We start from the raw sequence: 17,733 nt of genomic DNA on the forward strand, positions 1-17,733 counted from the left end.
CAGCAGTGGAGCAGAGGAATTAAACTCCATGGAAAGCAGATGTGTTTTTTTCTATGGAGGGTCTGAAGCCAAGCCAGTGGCAGAAGCAGCCTTGCTATGCAATGTAAACTCCTGAAGATGCTGAGCAGAGATACTATCCTCCTAGGAAAGTAAATATACTTTTGTTAATGGGACAGTGTTTTCTCCCTGTAGTTATTGTCTCCCTGCCTTCCCCTTGTAGTGTTTTCTGCAGCAGCTCCTGGCATATGCACAAGTTGTGGACTGGAGCAAGGATCAGAGTGGAAACAGGCCTTGGATAGTCTGAGCATCTCATAACAAATAACTTCCCAGGAATTCTGCTCAGCAGCACTTCTGTGTTTTGTCAGCAACAGCAAAACTTAGGTGACATTTCAGGGTCAGTGAACCAAAAGGGATGTCGCATATAGTCCAGTTTGCATCTTTGTTAAGACAAATGTTTATTAAAACTATAGTTTAAATGTGAGACTGCCTTAAACTGTCTATTCAGCAGTTCTTGATACCACCACGTTTGAGAGAAATTTTTTAGGTGTCCTGGTTGTTGCATGTTCAAGGGGCCTTTCTAGCTTGATCAGCAGACTGAGCGTTGCGGGTGTGGCATGTTGGGACAAAAGGCAAGGGGGAATTCTTTTTTTCTGGGATACAACAGCTACGTGCTTTCTGAAGCTGAGTCACTGTGCTCTTCATAGGTGGGAACTTGCTTGATGACTTTCTAAAGCTGTCCCCAGAGCTGACTACATGTTGCACCTTCTGCCAAGATGAGACAGCTTGCAAGCAGCTTATTTCAGGCTGTGGCTTTATCTTTGTTCAGAAAAGCTTCTTTGTATGAGGAGCTGAAGCCTAGCGTAAACTTTCAAACTGCTGAGCCAATGCCTGTCCATACAACCCTCTGCCAGCTTGCTTCAGGTGGTGGTTTGGCGTTTTCCTTGTCTCCCAAGTGTTAGAACATTATCTAGTGAAGCACAGAATTGCAATCTCTCTTTAGCCCTGTTACTTTATTTCACTTCATCCTATCTTGAAATCCTGCTGATGTGAGAACAGCTTCTTGGAGTTCACTTGCAGTTCTTGTCTGCTCCTTGTTTCTTCAAAGCCTGTTTTAGACCTTTGCACAAGTGTTTTCCAATCCTAGTTGGCTGAACAGCGCAAGTTTCAGGTTCTTACCAAACCTGAAGACTTGCTGATACTTGAAAGCTAAAACAGAGCATGCTTGCCCCCACCTTTCTAAGTGAGATGAGAAAATGAGTGTGTTGCTTGACTGCTGAATTCAGTGTCTGGATTCAGCTGAGTCCTCAGAGGGGCATATTGCTCTGCTAATCCTTGCCCTAGATAAGACTGTGTGGTGAGCAAGGCAGAGGCCACGGCTAATGTTTCGTAACTGTTGACTCTGTTGGGGCTCAGATGTGTTGGCTTGGGGGGCTGAGGTATTCTGGCACAAAGTAGCGGCCAATCCAAAATGCCTGAGCTTGGCTTTGGAAGGGGTGAAGCATTTTGCTCAAGGGAACCCGCTGCTGGATTTTTGTCTTCATGGTTTGAGGCCATAGCATTGTAACAGAGCCTGACAAGCCAAAGTTTTCCTGCCTGGAGAGGTTCCCGGTGCCAGATATCTAATCCTTTGTCAGCTATCTTCCAGCCTGGCCCTTAGAGTCACGGGTTTGTCTATTAAAAAAATATTTAAAATCATATGTGTTTGTCTTGTCTTGGTTCTTCACAGAAGCAATGCACTTACCTTTTGCTTCTGACAACAGTGTTCTAGCAGCAGGGTGTCTCTTCCTCAGACTGTTTTGAATGGTCCTCCTATACAACATCATGTGCTATGAAAATACTGTGTGAAAAACTGCCAAGCAGATCCTGGGGCTCCTGTGCAGTTGCCTGAGGCATTCTTCCTGGAGTTGTGCTAATCCTGTTTACTCTGGGAGGAGTACCGTAGGGGAGATGGGTGGGAACAGCAAAGGAATGATTGTTTTTAGTCTGGAAGTATGGATAATAGTGACTGCCTCCTCTTATTTGTCTAAGCTTATAATTTACACAAAACCATGTATGTTTTGTTCTTGCTCTTTCAGATTCTGGGTGCTGTGATCCTGGGGTTTGGAATATGGATCCTGGCCGACAAAACCAGTTTCATTGCGGTTCTACGTAAGACCGCGTTTCTTCATCTTCCTTCTTTTTCTGAGTTGTCTCTACTCTGGGGGGCTGTGTTTGACCATGGTGTAGTCAGGAATAGCAATACTTTTGTGCATGGTCTGTGGCCTGAGCAGTAACATGGTGTTTAGCAAGATGAGATTGTTATCAGGAACAGGGTGAAAGGGAGCAATCATGGAGACACAGCATTCCTCTTAGTCTTGTGGATTGAAACACCAGGGCCAGACTGAGTGAGACCATTGCCTCTTCAACCAACAATCCAGATATTTTGTCTTGAACACAGGGGCTAATATTTCATCCTATTTTCACTGCATGCTCTGTGTTTCCACAATGGTTTCCTTATTACCATCATGGGCAAAGGCCCCCAATGCCTTAATGCAGTTTTGCTGTGCGAGTCCTCCATGCTTCCACTGCTTTCTTTCTGTAATGATCTATATTCAATTTGAATGTTTTAAATGCCAAAGAAAGTAAGTACCTGGTTTTATTGGTGCTTTATGTACATTGAAAGTAGACGCTGTGTTTGTTCCTAAGCAGTGGAGGATGCTGATTTGGGGGGTGTGGCTATGTGAAGTCTTTAGTGCTTTGACTTCTAAAACATACTCTTATATACACTTGATGAGACTTACCGTGGGCATCAGAGGTGTTCTGTGTTGTGCAAGGGGCTTAGCTTCCTTTCCCTAAAGTCAGCCACAAACTTTGACTTGAGTCTTAACAGAGGGTCTGCTTTCTGCAAAAACCAAAAAACTAAGCTGGTTTTCACAGGACTGTAAGTGGCCTTTCACCAAATGAGTATCTCACCTCTGTCTTTCACAAGATCCTCTTCCTTTGAGCTTTTTCCTAGAAACACTTCAAACTTTTCTGCTTGGTGGCTCTGGTTACTTGTTGTCACTACCTCCAGAATTGCTGAGTTGGGCAGCAGCCTCAGACAGTACAAGAGGGCTGCCTGCATGTGGGGAATGAACAGTACTGGCATTCGTAGCCCTGTTCCCAACGACACTGATTCTGCAAAGGGCTTTATCTCCCAAGGCCCTGCTGAGCACCCTGGCCTGGTTTGGAAGGTGCTGGGTGGTGAAGAAGACACCCCTGCTAATACCACACATGCAGATACTGCTCCTTACTCTGCTTTTGTGCTGTGGCATCTGGCTTGCTCTTACAGCACTAGAAGGTCAAGAAGCACAACAAGGGGTGTTGGTTAATAAAGTAGGGGCATGAGCAGAAACAACTTTTAATACACGGAGGCTAAAAGGAGCCTGTTGTGGCCTGGCTGTTTGCAGTACCCCTTACAGTCTGAGGTGGGCTTAGTACCAGTGTGTCAGCAGCTGATTCCCTCAGGTTGATGGTTGTTGCAGCCACTTGTGGAGGGAGAAGTCCCTAAACTTGGCTCCGTTTCTTCCCATTTACTCGGAATCTCTGCTAACAGAGCATTTAAGGATTTAGTTTCCTTCCTGGAGATTTCCAGTATCAGCTCTCTCCCTGCCCCCTCACTTCCTTTCCCATGCCTTGCCCCTCTTTCCCTCTGCTTTAGTAACCTAGGCATCAGGGAGGGCACTCCAGCTGCTGCCAAAGGAGCCTGTTGTTCCCTTACTTGGCTGCCTGCCCAGCGCAGGGAAAAACACGGAGTGACAGCAAACAAGCAGGAGTTGAACACCCTCAGAGCCTTCTCTTGCAAGATAAGACTATCGCAGATGAGAACTGCAAGTGTGGCTCCTGTCCCCTGACACTGTCAGTTTTCCAAGGGGCTTTTGAGTTGGAAATACCTTTTTCTTTCTTCTAATGGGAATTTGATGAAGCAACTGCTTTCTAGCACTGTGGAGGTGCTGCAGCCTGGGCACTTGAACACTGACTTGTGTGATAGCTGAGCTGATTTTGAGGGAGGGAATAGGGTAGATTTGTGAAGGCCACTCCTGTAAGGCTGCTGCTTCAGTAAATGCTTTGCAGTATCAGCACGTAACCTGCACAGCAAGAGTCACAGAACTGGTGAGGAAGCAGGATCCTGGGGTTTGTGGCATATGTCCAGCCAGGGAGAGTCTGGCCTGGAAATTAATCAAGGCTGAAGTGATCTGTGTAGCAAATGGATCTGCTTCATTTCTCCATAATTGAACTTTCCTCTGTTCAGCATATTTTGGGGAAAAAAGTTGGGAAGCTGGTGGCTTGTGCCAGGTATCACAAGTAGGAGGAAATATATATTTGGGGGGAAAGCATCAGCCTGGACTTGATTATCCTCCTTTAACATATTTCAGGAGGAGCTCAGAGGAAGCTTGCCTCCTGGGACTTCTTTAGTTCAGGAAACTAAATGCTGAGGTCTAAGAATGTTATTTTTATTAATCACTGGACGTACAGAATTCCCCTACACTCCACAGCTTGCAGATTTCCCTATGTCTCTTAATGATAAATGAGGTTCCTAGTTACTGTTTCTAGACAGAGTATCTCTTCAAATTTTGTGCCGTAGTGATTGCTCTCTCCAATCCTATTCTGCAAGAAATAGTCTGCTGACCAACTCAAATGTAAGAGTTTTTCTTCTGTTGCTTGCAGTACTAAATGCTAAGGGGAGAGGGCTGACAGCACCAGCACGTCTGAAATAGTCTGACCTAAACTTGGTTGAAAAACTGTTGAGCATTAAAAAGTGCAGACATTACAAACAATAGCAGGGGATAGCTAAGAGGATTTGTAAAAGTAGCTAATTTGAGCATTATATCTGTTCTGATCCTGGAATAGCATCTGTTTGCAGGGTGCTGTGCACAGGTGCTGCAACAGCCTGTTGTAAGTGCCTGGCCACAAGCCATTCAGCACTGACTTGCTAAGTAACCTGTCACATCATCTGTGCTCGACACTAGCTGTAGCTTGCTTCATGTTTCACTCCACAGAGTTAGTGTGTCTCTGTGTTGACTGTAAGTGGCTAAGTGAAAACAGGATGGCTACAACAAGAAATAGTGTATTAAAAGTGAAAAGGCTGTCCAAAAAGGGGGTTTAAGACTTGCAACAAAGCTTCTCTGAAGATAGCAAAGGGAATTGAAGCAAATAGTAGTTGTGGAGTAGATCATCTTTTATCTTACTCAAAGTACATTCATGAGGGAGTAAAATTTCAGTAAGGAGAAAACTTTCTCCAAACAAGGTCCATTTGTTTGGAGTGACCTTGAGTCTTCCAGACTCTGTAGACCTGCAGGATGGCTTTTAAGTTTACCTTCATCAAAAGACAACCACGTTTGTCACACCTCTATGTAGTCTCTTTGTAGCAGACAAAGACCATTATCCGTAGATATGGAGGCAGTTCTATAAATGGTGATGGCAGATGTATTTTTTGTCAGTAGCTGATGTTGTTCTCTCTCCTGGCTCCTACAGAGATGTCATCTCCCTCCCTGAAGACTGGTGCATGCATCCTCATCGGTGTTGGGGCGCTCACCATGCTGATGGGGTTCCTGGGCTGTCTTGGTGCAGTCAATGAAATCCGATGTCTCTTGGGTCTGGTGAGAGTATTCATGCCTCTTTTAGAGCCAGCCTTTAATACCTCTCCTGCAAAATATCTGTTGGATTATAGATGGGGCTTTAGTCTCCTGGGGATGTTACTTCTGCTAGGTCAACTTGGATCTAGTTCTTAATTTGCACACATTAAGTTCTCCAGCCGTCAGCAGACTGCAGCAGAGCTCGTCAGGCATTACTGATAATGAGCTCGTAACTCTGAATGAGAGAGGATGTCACTGACACTTTCTGCACACAGGGGGTTGAGGACTGCCAGCTGAGAAGTGTACCCTGTCCCCCTCACCCTGACTTCCCAGTTGGCACTGCGTTCTCAATGGTGGAAGAGCAAGTTCCAAGGGCAGTGAAAGACAAGAGGAAGAGTGACAGTGTCCTGCTGTGTTAGATCTGTGGAAAGTGCAAGAGTCAAGAGAGACCCAACTAGGAATGTCCTGTGTGTCAGGACCTCTCTTCAAACAGTTAATCTCTAGGAAATTTTCTGTCCGTGATGGGTGAGATGATACCAGCTTCATACATCTCAGCCTGCTACTTGACTCTGGCGTATTCAGAGCACATCTGTATTGGAAACCAAGCATGGCACACATTGTGTGCCCTGGTATTAGGAGCATCTCCTAGTCTAACAATAGTAACTGCCACCACTTAAAAGTAACCTCAGCAGTTTGCTGCTGGATCTTAAATTTAGATCCTCAAACAAATTAAATACAATTTTTAAGAAAGGTAATTGATTTAAAAAAAAAATTAAAAAGGAGGTTTGTAAAATTGACTCTTTTTTCTTTCTGTTGAGGCTTGGGGTAGGCAGAGTCCAACTGATTGACTGAGCCCACAATGGTCTGGGAATGGAGTTGGATGTGGGAGAGAGAGTCCTAGCTGGAGTGACACATGCAGAGAGTGCTTGTAAACCCTTTCCCTCCTGAAGCCTTTCAGTTGGCCTGATGGGAGAAGTGCTGAACTGCACTGGTCTGATGTTGGTGCTTGTACTTAAGCCTTTTCCTGGAAAAGCATTGTTGATAGCAGAGTTTGTCTGCAGGCAAAGAGGTGTTAGCTCAATGTTGTAATTTCTCTTGTATATGAAATTTTATTAACTTTTATGTACAGACCTTTCTAAAGACTGAGAGTGATCATCTATTGTTTTTTGTTTCCAGTACTTCACCTGCCTCATGTTAATCCTCTTAACTCAGATTGCTGCTGCACTGGTCATCTACTTCCAGAGAGAAACAGTAAGTCTTTATTACTGTGTGTCTTTTCCTTGGTCTTGGCCTGGGAGAAGGGTGACATCTAGAAATTCTTTCTTCCAAACTGGGCTGTACTGTTAGCAGGCATAACTGGACTCTCCTTTTCTCTACCCCAGATTAATAGCTTTGCTGTTTGATTTTTCTGTATCTGTCTCCATAGTGCTGCTTTCTCAAGGATTATGAAGCTTTATTTGGTATGCAGGCTTTATTTTTGGGTAGTGGGAACAGTGGGGGAAAAAAAAGTCCTGGAATGCTTTAGACCACACGTCCTCTTGGTCCTGCTGTAGACAATTATTTGGGCATGTAGTAGCAGTGGTTACTACCATGTTGCCATCACTGGTGCCTTGAGGAGTTACCAGCCTGAGCGCTTTTTTGACTGGTCTTCCTCCTTGTTCTGTCCTTTCTGTCTTTCTGTATCAGTGTGTAGAACTCTTCTTGGAGGAGCTGTCCTCTTTCCCCAGGAGCAAACCCAGATATCTGGTGGTTCCTGTTCTACAGCTGGAGCTTAAAGCCAAGTGGTTTAATATTTTGAAGTGGATTCCTTTGTCAGGAAGGCAGTTTCACAGTGTGTGCTTCTAGAGCTCCAACATGTTCTGTAGTGTAAAAGGAAATAATTTTTGAGCTACCTAAGTGCATTGCAACAATCCATCCTAGCTATAGGTTTCCTAGCCAAGGCAGTGCCTGGTCAGGCCTTCAGCTACTTGACAGCTAAACTGGGAGCCACATTTATGCAGCAGGAACAAGTTATAGCTGTGGGGTCACTATTGGCTTCTGGTACCAGTTGTGGGTAACCCTGTCCTTGGCTACATAACTGTATATCTATACCACTGTTTGGCTGTGCTTGCCTCTCCTAAGCCAACCCTTTAGCTAGATGCTTACAGAAAGTAGAATGGTTGAGGAAGTTATGGATGGGGCCTGGTGGAGAAGTTTGGGGGCAGGGGGAAGGTACGTGCCACCAGCAGATCTGATCTGAGCTTTGTACTGTGGTGACTGTGAGCAGCTGTTGGCTGGGTTCCTTGCCAAATGTGGTGTGACCATAGCTTGCTCTCTGGGCTGGCAGAAGCTGAGGGAGAAACTAAAACAGTGACTAAAACTGGTGTGTAAAGACGATTCTCAACGCAGAGCTCTGACTAATGCAGATGTGGAGGTGGGGGGATGGCCATTCCCCTGCAATGGGGAAATGTGACTTCAGATCAGGAAATTCTGTATCTCTGTTAGCATTTCTTTTCCAGCTGCCAATCTACTCTAGAAAACTCCAACTTTTAAGCTGTAGCTCTTCACTTAAACCTCAGTCAGACCAGGGAGAGTTTAAAAGTGCTGGGGGTTGTTCTGCACAGCTGTTGGAGCCGGAGTGACTGAGATCATCACTTGTACAGGTCTGGGAGAATGGTCAGGGAAGCTGGGCTTTGAACGGGTGTTCCTGTTCAGTCCCTAATGTACAAAATTAATGGAAAAGCTCTTCTAGAGCCATTCTGTTTCAGGGATCCTCCAAAGTACCTGCCTAGAGCACTAAGAAAAACTGTTTGAGGAAGGTCTTGGCTGAAACCTCCAGCACAGAGGTTTGGGGCTGCGCTTCAGTGCTGCTGTGTGAGTTGCTCTGCTTCGCTGGCTGTACGTCATCCCAGGGCAGCTTGGAGCATAGTGAGGCACACTGAAACTGCTCAACAGCCAGTCCCTAGATATCTGTTGTGTTCTTTGTGTTTACTTCTTTCTGACTTCAGGAACTTGGTTAGATAGAAAACAAGGAATAGCAGGAGTGAAGGAAAGGATTTCGGATCCAGAATGTAACAAGGTGATACTCGCTCCTTCACTTGTAACTGAAGTATTTATTTGTATGGATTCACTTGATGTTATTGTTGGCATATCTGTTCCTTTTTGGTGTCAAAATCCTCCCCAACACTGAAATATGAAAGTAAACTGAAACAGAGTTAGTGTAACTGTAAAAGGCTGGGCCTCTGACAGGGAGGCTGCTGCTTTGCCTCTCCCATGGGCATTGTTGGAGGAATGCCCCTTCAGACTGGAATTGCCCAGTACTTCTGGGAGGATGTTGATGCAACATAAGTTTCCCTACATTTGCTGATGACTGAAACTGTGAGGTGGGGTTTTTTTATGAACAACAAAATAGTAACATCATAAATGTTGCAAATGATACTCTACTACCTGAACTGAATGTTGATACTCACCTACTCACAAGCCCCTAAACAGAGCCTGGGCAAGTTCTCTCTTGGCCTAGTTCACACAGTTCTGTGCAGCTTGGCTCTGAGTGCCTTGAGTAAAGGAGAACAGTGGTGTTTTGGGAATAGCCCTACTTGCTAGCTATTGCTTGCAGCAAACAGGCCTGTGTGATTGCATGCAGTGACTTGTCTGGTGCTATGGACTATGCATGAGTTTCAGAATCTGAAGTGACAAGGTAGAGGAGAGTTCCTCCTGGTTTTTTGAGCCTAGTTTTGTGTGCAGCCTAGATGCTAATAAATGCTGAGGGAAGGATCTAGCTTGTGTCTGACAGGGACAGGATAGATGACTGACAGTGTCTAATAGGGGAAGAAGCCTGCGCAATCCATTCTGTGATCGAAGATCTGCTCTTGCCTCTGGCATTCAGCCTTCCCCATCCCCTGCTTCAGTACCCCATGGGATGGGGAGACTGACAGCCTTGCTGCTTTCTGTCAGTGAGCTGTGCCTGTGGTGCCTAGGATCTAGGTGCCCCTTCTTTGAGGTGGTGGCATTGTGCCTTTCTGACAGTGTGCTTGCTAGAGCTGGGAAGGAGCAAGAAGCCCTGAAAGCAGTGGTAGCCATTTCCTGAGGCATTTATATCTCACACAGTACTGAGTCCTGATAGCTTTAAATGGGTGAAGACGTTGAAAGCCCAACGGTTCCCTGTGCCTCTCTAGGTTGTTGCTCTTCAGTTTTCCTCTGCCAGGTGCTCCCTCTGCACCAGCTGCAGGTGCTTGTGTTTTCCCTTTGGGCTGCTCTGCCGGTTAAACCCACAAGCAAGCTGCCTGTGTGTGTGCTCTCCAGAGCTGTGCCATTGTTTGCATAACATTCCCCCTCTCTCAGATTGCTTGCTGAAACACCTAGGAATGCCTGATTTTTTTCTTTCATTTGAAATGCCTCACTTTTTGAAACAAGAGCTGTTTGCAAGACTTCTTGCCTGCTCTTTTGTAAGAGTGAGGGCAGAGCAGACACACAGCTTCCCTATGTAGCTGTGATTGGGGGCATCAGGTTCACGTCCTGTCTTTGCTTGTGGTGGGGTTCTGGGATTCTTGCAGAAGTGACACTAGGCTCCATCTGACCCAATAGCTAAGGGGCTAGATGGGCCCAGGGTAGGAAAACCAACCCAGCTCTCCTTGCCTCCCACTGCATGTGGAGCAGCAGTGTGCAGGAGGGGTCAGGGTGGCAACTCAGAGGTTCAGTAACTGATAAGGCTTATGGCAGCAGCCAAGGCCAATCTCATTAGTGAGAACCAGGTCAGGTTGCCTTGATTTGAAGGGAAGGAAAAAGGGAAGTGAAGTAATTAAAAGGGGAAGAGCTAGACATCATGAGAAGAAAGATCATGCAGCTCCCATCTGTCTGGCCTGACATAGCTGATCCCAGTGAACTGAGCTGCAGTTTTCCAAGGAAGAAGAGTTGCTGATATAGAGAAGCTTCTCTTAACGGTAGGCAGTGCATCCTCTTACTGAGTGTCCTGGTGTTTGTCATGGTCATTGAAAATGCCTGATAGTAGAAGAGAAGAGAAAACCCATTTCCACTGATTTGAAATATGCTGTAGCACCACAGTCAAAAAGGTAATATGTGGGATGGGAACATCATAGTCCTTAGGCTGATATAACTCTATCCTATCCCTCAGGCAGTCTAATGACACTTTTTTCCAACCTCTTGTTAATCTGGGTCTGTCCTTAACAGTCCTCATGTACAGGCTGGTTAAGAAGAGCTTCAGAAGGAGGTGGGAAGGAAAAAGGTGAAGAAGTCTGCCAGGTGGTGGCTTGCACTTCTCATCAAACTGAAGGGTGTTGTAAATACCTCTGGAGAAGGAATGGTGGTGAAGGGATGACTTGATACACCGAACATTGTGATAAGACTGTTAATGAGCAGTTTAGGTAGTTGTAATACTTCCTGTCCTAATATAGAAACAGCAGTTGTGGGAGTTTGGGGAGAGGTAGATCAACACCTTGTGAAAAAGGCAAGTTTCCACCAGCTGTATATCAGAAAACCCATCTGCATTCAGGAGCAGAGTGGCTCACAGCTTCCCTGAGCAGTGGCGATGAACTGCAGTGGCTGAGATTCTGGACCAAGGTCTTGCCTGCAGTACGAGGTTAGAAACACATGACCTGTGAGTCCTTAAGGCAATGTTGTCCTTCAGCTTGCACTTACTTTGCACATCTGTCTCGTCTGGGCGGGCAGTTAGTCATTCAGCCTGTGTCTTAGCAGGATAACCATACCCAGTTCTGTTTCCTTATTGCTCATCAGGTTTGTACCCTTTCCCTGTGCCCACACAAGGACTTGCTGGTGCTTTGGCTGTTGCAGCAGCAAAGCTGCTGTTCTTACCTGTACTTTGTTAACGTTTTGCAGTCAGCTTTTATGAGTGACTGTAGCTTTACATATGTACCTGAAACACCGAAGAAAAGGCTACAAGAATTGGTAATCTAGCTCTCCTGCCTCTTTTTTTCTTGCCAGCTGAAAGTTGAGTTGTCCGACATAGTTGTGGATCTGATTAAAGATTATGACCCTTTGAATGAAGATAAGAGGAACTTGCAAGATGCGTGGGACTATGTGCAGATGCAGGTGAGTCCTGGGGGGCAGCAAGAGGTAGATGATGCTATTTGCCAGTGCAGGCAATGACCTTTAAAGCTAGGCTGAGGACAGAGAAACAACTGTTGCATGTTGATCTGGCTGATCTACAAAGTGGCCTGTGAGGTTTGGTGCCTGCAGACTAGAAAATGGTCTGGCTTGCTGCTTCTATGTCAGACCTTGAGCCATTCCTGCATGCTGCGTGTTAGAACTAGGTAGTGTTGGCTGCATGGCCTAATGTATCCAATCTGTCAAGTGGTACTCCAACACTTCTCTTTGTTCTGCTGGGCCTCCTGAATACTAACATGTGTGAAAAACATTTTTCACATGATTTTTGTAGCAAAAAGTCCCTAGTTTATTACCAGGCAAGTCAGCAGCACCACCTGCCTTACTACTTGGTACATGTTGCTTGCTTATTGTGATGGTTCTTCTGCAAGTATCAGCATTCTTGGGAGCCATCCAACTGCCCATGGTTTCTGTTTTAGCATCAGGGTCAGCACTTGAGCAGCTAGAGAATATTCAAGCACTCTGGAGTCATGACAGCTGTTTACTGCCAAACCACAAGCTTGAGAGCTGGCTGGCTGTTGTGGTTAAATACATACCCAACATGGGACTGATGTGTAGTAAGTACAAGTAGCAGCATTTGTCTTCTGTCTGTTCTTTGGTCTGCAAAACACTGACCTGCAGTATTTCTCCTCCTTGGAGAATGATTTATGTGTTTTGTCACTGTAGTTGCAACTCCTTGTTAGTGAACTCAAGAGAAGCCTCAGTCTATTGTGGAGAGAGGCTTGTTCTTGAGTCCTTCTTTTATGTAGGAACAGAAGAAAAATGTTTTGCAGAGATGGAGAGATCGAGTGTTAGGGGTCTATGTCGTCTCACACATTGGAGTTAGCATTTGAAAGAGGGTGGGGTTCTGTAAACCAGTCTTGGAGTTAAAGTCCAAACTTCTCGTGAGGGAGAGGTAGTTCCTTCTGGAGGCTGGGTCTTCACAACACTCTTTTGGAAACCAAATGCTTGTCCTGGTGTGAGTTTTCAGCTGTTTGTATCTCATGTCTATTATAAGAGAAACATGACTTTTCCTTTCTGAGCAGAAAAGGATTTTCCCTAAACTTCTTCCTTGACATTGACAGACAGCCTTTCTGCTCTGTACCACTGGGCAAGCACAGTGATCCATGCTTAAGATCTTACTCCTTGCTAGACTTCCCCATGTGCTTTCCCCTCCAGCAAATAGGGTTTTATCACGTGGCTCTGTAGGAATGTAAGTGTTTCTTTGGATGGAAAGTTTTCCCCATCCCGTGCTCCAGCTGGTCCGTACTACATCCAGGTGGGCACTGGCGTGCAGTGATGTGCTGGGGCTTGGTGGCATGGGAACGCCACCGTGCGGTGGCTGCTGCTGTCGGCGGGGCCACAGCTGAGACCCGGGGCACTTTAACTCTTGTTTTGCTAGCAGAGTGACTCTTTAGTAGGAAATAATGTCCCTGTCTTCTGGACAGCTCTATACATAGGTAACCGGGGTGGTGTTTAATGCAGCTAATTTGTGCAAAATGTGTGCAAATGACTTGTTTCACAGAGAGCTCCTGAGTACTTCTGCCTGCTTATTTTCATGTGCAGCTATCTTACCAGTGCAAAGTGTAACACTGTAATGACCTCTTTCCCATTATTAGATTTCCTGCTGTGGCTGGACTGGAGCAGAGGAATGGGAAAATAATGAGATTCTTAGGAACAAAAGCAATACTGAGTATCCGTGCTCCTGCTCCAATAGATCTAAGGACTTAGTGGAAGGAAGAGGTTTCTGTGTTCTGGATGACCCTGTCAATGGCACTGCAACATATGCTGACTGGCCTGTTCATGAGCAGGTGAGTGGGCATGTCTGGGCCCTGTGAAGCTTCCACTGAAGCTGCCTTGTCTTTGCTCCCCTGAAAATTTAGAGCACTTCTTTCACGTCCTTATTGCTTGAAGTACCTGGGGAATTTGGGGCAAGAGGGACAGAGTGACGGGGATCCTGCCCTTTTCTGCAAAAGCTTCCATGAAACATGGTATAGCATGTAACTGGGATAATTCCTGTGTGCAAAGATATGTTACAGATTTTCAGTTTTGAGATATTTGGAATCATACCTCTTCTTTGTGGCCATGTTTCCTCTATAGGGATGCATGGATGGTGTAGAGCAGTGGCTGAAGGACAACCTTGGTATCATTCTTGGAGTTTGCACTGGTGTTGCTGTTGTAGAGGTAAGTCACTTCCTGACATGAACCTATACAGTCTTATCATGGAGACTCTTTTAAAGGCAAAGCTGTTTTCTCAAGTGATTGACACCTGGTTTTTAATGGCAGTGCAGTTCTAGCTCTTGGTTGTGTCTGCCTGGACCTTTGAACTCTGCTTTTATTGATTGGATTAAAAATCAAACAAAGCCTTGTCTGCTTGTAGTTCCTCCTGCTGTATCTGACTCTTGGCAATTCTGTAACCAGAATACCGAGGCAAGCAAAATCCCATATTAGTGAAATCCCACTTGTTGCCTTAAGAAGCCCATGACATAGATTGCAGATGAAGGCACATCTTTATGAAGCCCAAACTTTTGTCATTCCAATTATTGCATTTGCCTTGCGTTGCGGACCAACTCTGTTCACCTGTGTGGTGTCATTAAAAGATGTTCACTGTATTTTGCTCCCCTGTATCACCTGTTCTTCCCACCTTACCTGTCTGGTTGCTGATTTTGTTCCCATTCTTCATACTTATTCCAGCTGCTGGGGATGATACTGTCCATTTCGCTTTGCAAGAACATACACAGCGAAGACTACACCAAAGTGCCCAAGTCTTGAGTTGGCTGGCTCCAGAGCTACAGCACCACAGAGAAAGGAGCAAACAGAACATTCCTGCCTCATACCCAGACTGTCCAACCATTGACCATTATTCCTGTGACATCCCATTTCTGATACCACTCTGCTAAGAACTTTTAGAGCTGCAACACAGCCTGATCTTCTGGCAATAGGGCCCCTGGGCCACCTGCATCCTGCCTCTGGATTGTTTCTACTTCAAGAAGCAGAACTTAAACTGTCTCATATCACATGAGACACCAATTAACCTGAGGGGACAATGCTTTTGCTGCCTGCTCCATGTTAAACAATACTATTCATATCTTCATTCTACAACCCCACTGGGCCTAACATACAGCAACATTTCTCCCCCTTGCTCTTCTCCTGCACATCTTTTCACCTCCCCCCTGAAGTCCCATGAGCTAGGAATTCTGCTGAGATTCCAGTGCTTTGGTAGCTTCACTTGCTTCACTGACTTGTGGTGATAACTAGTCATGCTTTATAGACCTTCTCGTTCCTTGCAGTTAACCTGATTCAGCTCGTCCTATGCATCTTCCAGCCTAGGTTCTCATCTGAAATACAGAGTGCTACTGTCACACTTGCTTCTCCTGTTTCTGGAGTCAGCTATGCCTTGCCTTCAGTGGAGCTCTTCCCTTTGAGCGTGATGAGAAGCCACCGGGAGGGAGCCAAGCCTGCCTATTTATTCCTAGTGTGACCTGGCAGATTGTGGTGGTGGTGCTCAGCTACTGCTGGAATGGATCCCTTGGGTTTTGGATTTGACACTTACATGTTTCTCCCATTTGCCTCTTTACCTTTTCCTCTCCCCTAGCTCTGCTTTGCTGGCTCCTGTCAGCTTGGAGGTACTTCAGAGACTGCTGCATAGTGTGCACTCAGCCCCAGGCTGGCTCTGCTGGTTGCATTCTCGGGTTGCCAACATTATAGAGGTTACAATTAATTTGATTTTTCCCCTGCTCCTTCATGAACATAAAATTTGTTAGCTGTGGGTTTAGATATCAGTATGGAGGGATCTGACTGGATTGCTGATGCTGTATATTAGAAATATCACTGCTATCAGTGCCCAGTATAGGTTGTGTAGTTTGGATGTAAAGACAAATTGCTTTTATTTCAGTTGTCCATTTTTCTGACTCCACTGTGGTCTGGAGCCATGGCTGCATCCTGAGTTCTGCCTCAAGTGCCAGCACTGCAGCAGAGAAGTAGCAGGTTCTGCAGTTGTGCAGGCTGCAGGTTTCTGTGCTAATGGCTGGGCCGTTTGCTCTATTCTACCAGTGGCCAGCAGCAAAGAGTGGTGTAGACCAGTAGAAAGTAGGAAATGCACATGAAACACTGCCCCAACTGCTTACATAAGAGAGCTGGGTGCAAATCCTCACTCTTGGAGGTGTCCGAGGCACAGCAGATTTCCTGCTGTTACACATGGTACAATCACCCTGACATCAGGAAGTTGTATGGGAGAGAAGTGGGTGGTCCTTACCAGGGACCTGTTACAAGGTACTTGGTGAGAGAGCCTTTGCCTTACAGAGGTGGTTCCAGGACTGTCTCTGGTCAGGGGTGGGGCAGGTAGTAGTAACACTCACAGCAGTTCCAAGGGATGGTTTCAGTACCTACTTGGTTTTCCTTCTGGGAAGAAAGGTTGGTGCAGGGGATCAGGGCCCCAGCAGTGGGTCCCTGCTCTGTCCTCATCTTTGGAGAGAGCAGTGACTGGGGAGAGTAGCTATGACTGGGTAACTGGTTTTTATGGAGGTCTGATAAGGCTTTGCAATTTTGAGATATCTGCCCCTTCCTGCACAGATCCTTCAAGCTGACCTTTGCTATAGCAGAAGGCACCCTTAGCAGTAAAGCTTGCTAGCTTTTGTAACACAAAGTCTATTCTATAATGTGTTCTTATTTGTAAGATTCTTGTTCAGTTACAGATGCCAATGCTGAGCAGCAAGTAAAAAGGAGCCCATTCTGGGAATTCCTTTTTTGTTTTTGTCTGTTTTTAGCAATATCTTCCTACTGGAAGAAATGCATGTACAGATATAAAAGTCTAGAGGGTGAATATTTCTGTAATAAAGACTTTGCTAAAAAATATGTATCTCTGCCTATGACTTGTGCATCGAAGTGTTTTCCCCCTGCTTCCTCTCCGCCCCTTTCTGCTTTACATACAGATTACTGACATCTTGTTTGTTCAAGGTATCAAAAAGCTGGTCTGGGCACATGTGTGAGATCCGCGTGGACAGTGAAGATATTGCCCAGCAGAGGGAGGTGACAATTTTTCTGGGCTGCATTCTAAAGGAAACTTTGTCTTGTTTTATGAAGTATGTTTGTCTTATGGTGAGCTGAATGAGTGGTAGTTCCTTGAATTACCTGCTATCTCCTAAGCTAAGTATTTGAAGATGTTGCTTCAAACCTGCACAGTCTGCAGTCATAAACCTTGAGGACTAATTCTGATAAAATACAAGCTTGCTGCTATGCCCACTGTGCATACAGCTCTTGCTAGCTTAACTATGTAATTTTTTCCTACTCACCTTCAGTAGGATTCTGCCTCCAGGCTGCTATTTAAAAAAAGGTTCCTCAGCCCCTGCCCTGCCACTGTGAGGAAGAAGAAAGCTAGATAGCCATTTTCAGTAGTTTGTGTCCCCACATGCTGATCTTGACTGAAAAGCTCTTGAGAAGCAGATAGACCAAATACATAAATCTTGCTTTTGTTACCTAAGCGGCTGAGAAATGGATGTGAGCTAGATCTCAAAATTCCTTCAGATCCTGCTCCATGTTGGTGCACCTGGACATTTAAAATGGCTCAGAAGAACCTAAGGTAGTGTGCTAATGAATTTTACAGCTGTTGCTGTTGGAAGTAATAAGCATGACCTAAGTCCTCATACATGTTTGAAGAAATAGAACGAAGTTTGCAGAGAAGGTACTGGAGTGTTACCAGCAAACACTGGTGGCAACTGCTCTAAGTCCAGACTTCAGTAACCCTGACCAGATGAGTGCAGAGCAAGAGGGGCTTAAATGGATCCTGGAGCCACAGTAGGGTGCAATGATCAGTCCTAGCTGTGAGTACAACTTGTTCCTTTCGGCTGTCCTGGCTGTGCTTGAGGAGATCTTGGTTCTTGCTCGTAGGGAGTCTCTCCTTTCTGGTTGGTTTCCCGGAGCACCCTGCTTTAATCAGCTGGTAATGCTTTCCCAGGGCGCCACTTCCTGGCAAAACTGCCAGCCCTGATCTGATGGCTCCTAGGTAGGCAAGGGCGCTGCTGGTTTCCATTCAGCCTGTTGTGGA

The 17,733-nt window shown here is 45.6% G+C and overlaps 1 protein-coding gene across 2 annotated transcripts in view; it reads left to right on the forward strand.

Moving 5' to 3' along the window:
- The window catches only part of CD82 (CD82 molecule), a 39,605-nt gene extending 23,061 nt beyond the window's left edge, over positions 1-16,544 (forward strand). For both annotated transcript variants that reach the window (XM_042038541.1, XM_042038540.1), the window contains exons 3-9: positions 2,076-2,148; positions 5,494-5,618; positions 6,771-6,845; positions 11,532-11,639; positions 13,310-13,501; positions 13,791-13,874; positions 14,385-16,544. In XM_042038541.1, the coding sequence (XP_041894475.1) occupies positions 2,076-2,148; positions 5,494-5,618; positions 6,771-6,845; positions 11,532-11,639; positions 13,310-13,501; positions 13,791-13,874; positions 14,385-14,462 (735 nt within the window). In that variant the 3' untranslated portion in view covers positions 14,463-16,544. The remainder of the gene's footprint in view (positions 1-2,075; positions 2,149-5,493; positions 5,619-6,770; positions 6,846-11,531; positions 11,640-13,309; positions 13,502-13,790; positions 13,875-14,384) is intronic.
- Positions 16,545-17,733: the final 1,189 nt, after the last annotated feature.

This window comes from Corvus kubaryi, unplaced genomic scaffold, assembly GCF_017639235.1.
Source record: "Corvus kubaryi isolate FWS band 111438036 unplaced genomic scaffold, C.kubaryi_AGA036_p1.0 37392, whole genome shotgun sequence".
NCBI classification, from domain to species: domain Eukaryota; kingdom Metazoa; phylum Chordata; class Aves; order Passeriformes; family Corvidae; genus Corvus; species Corvus kubaryi.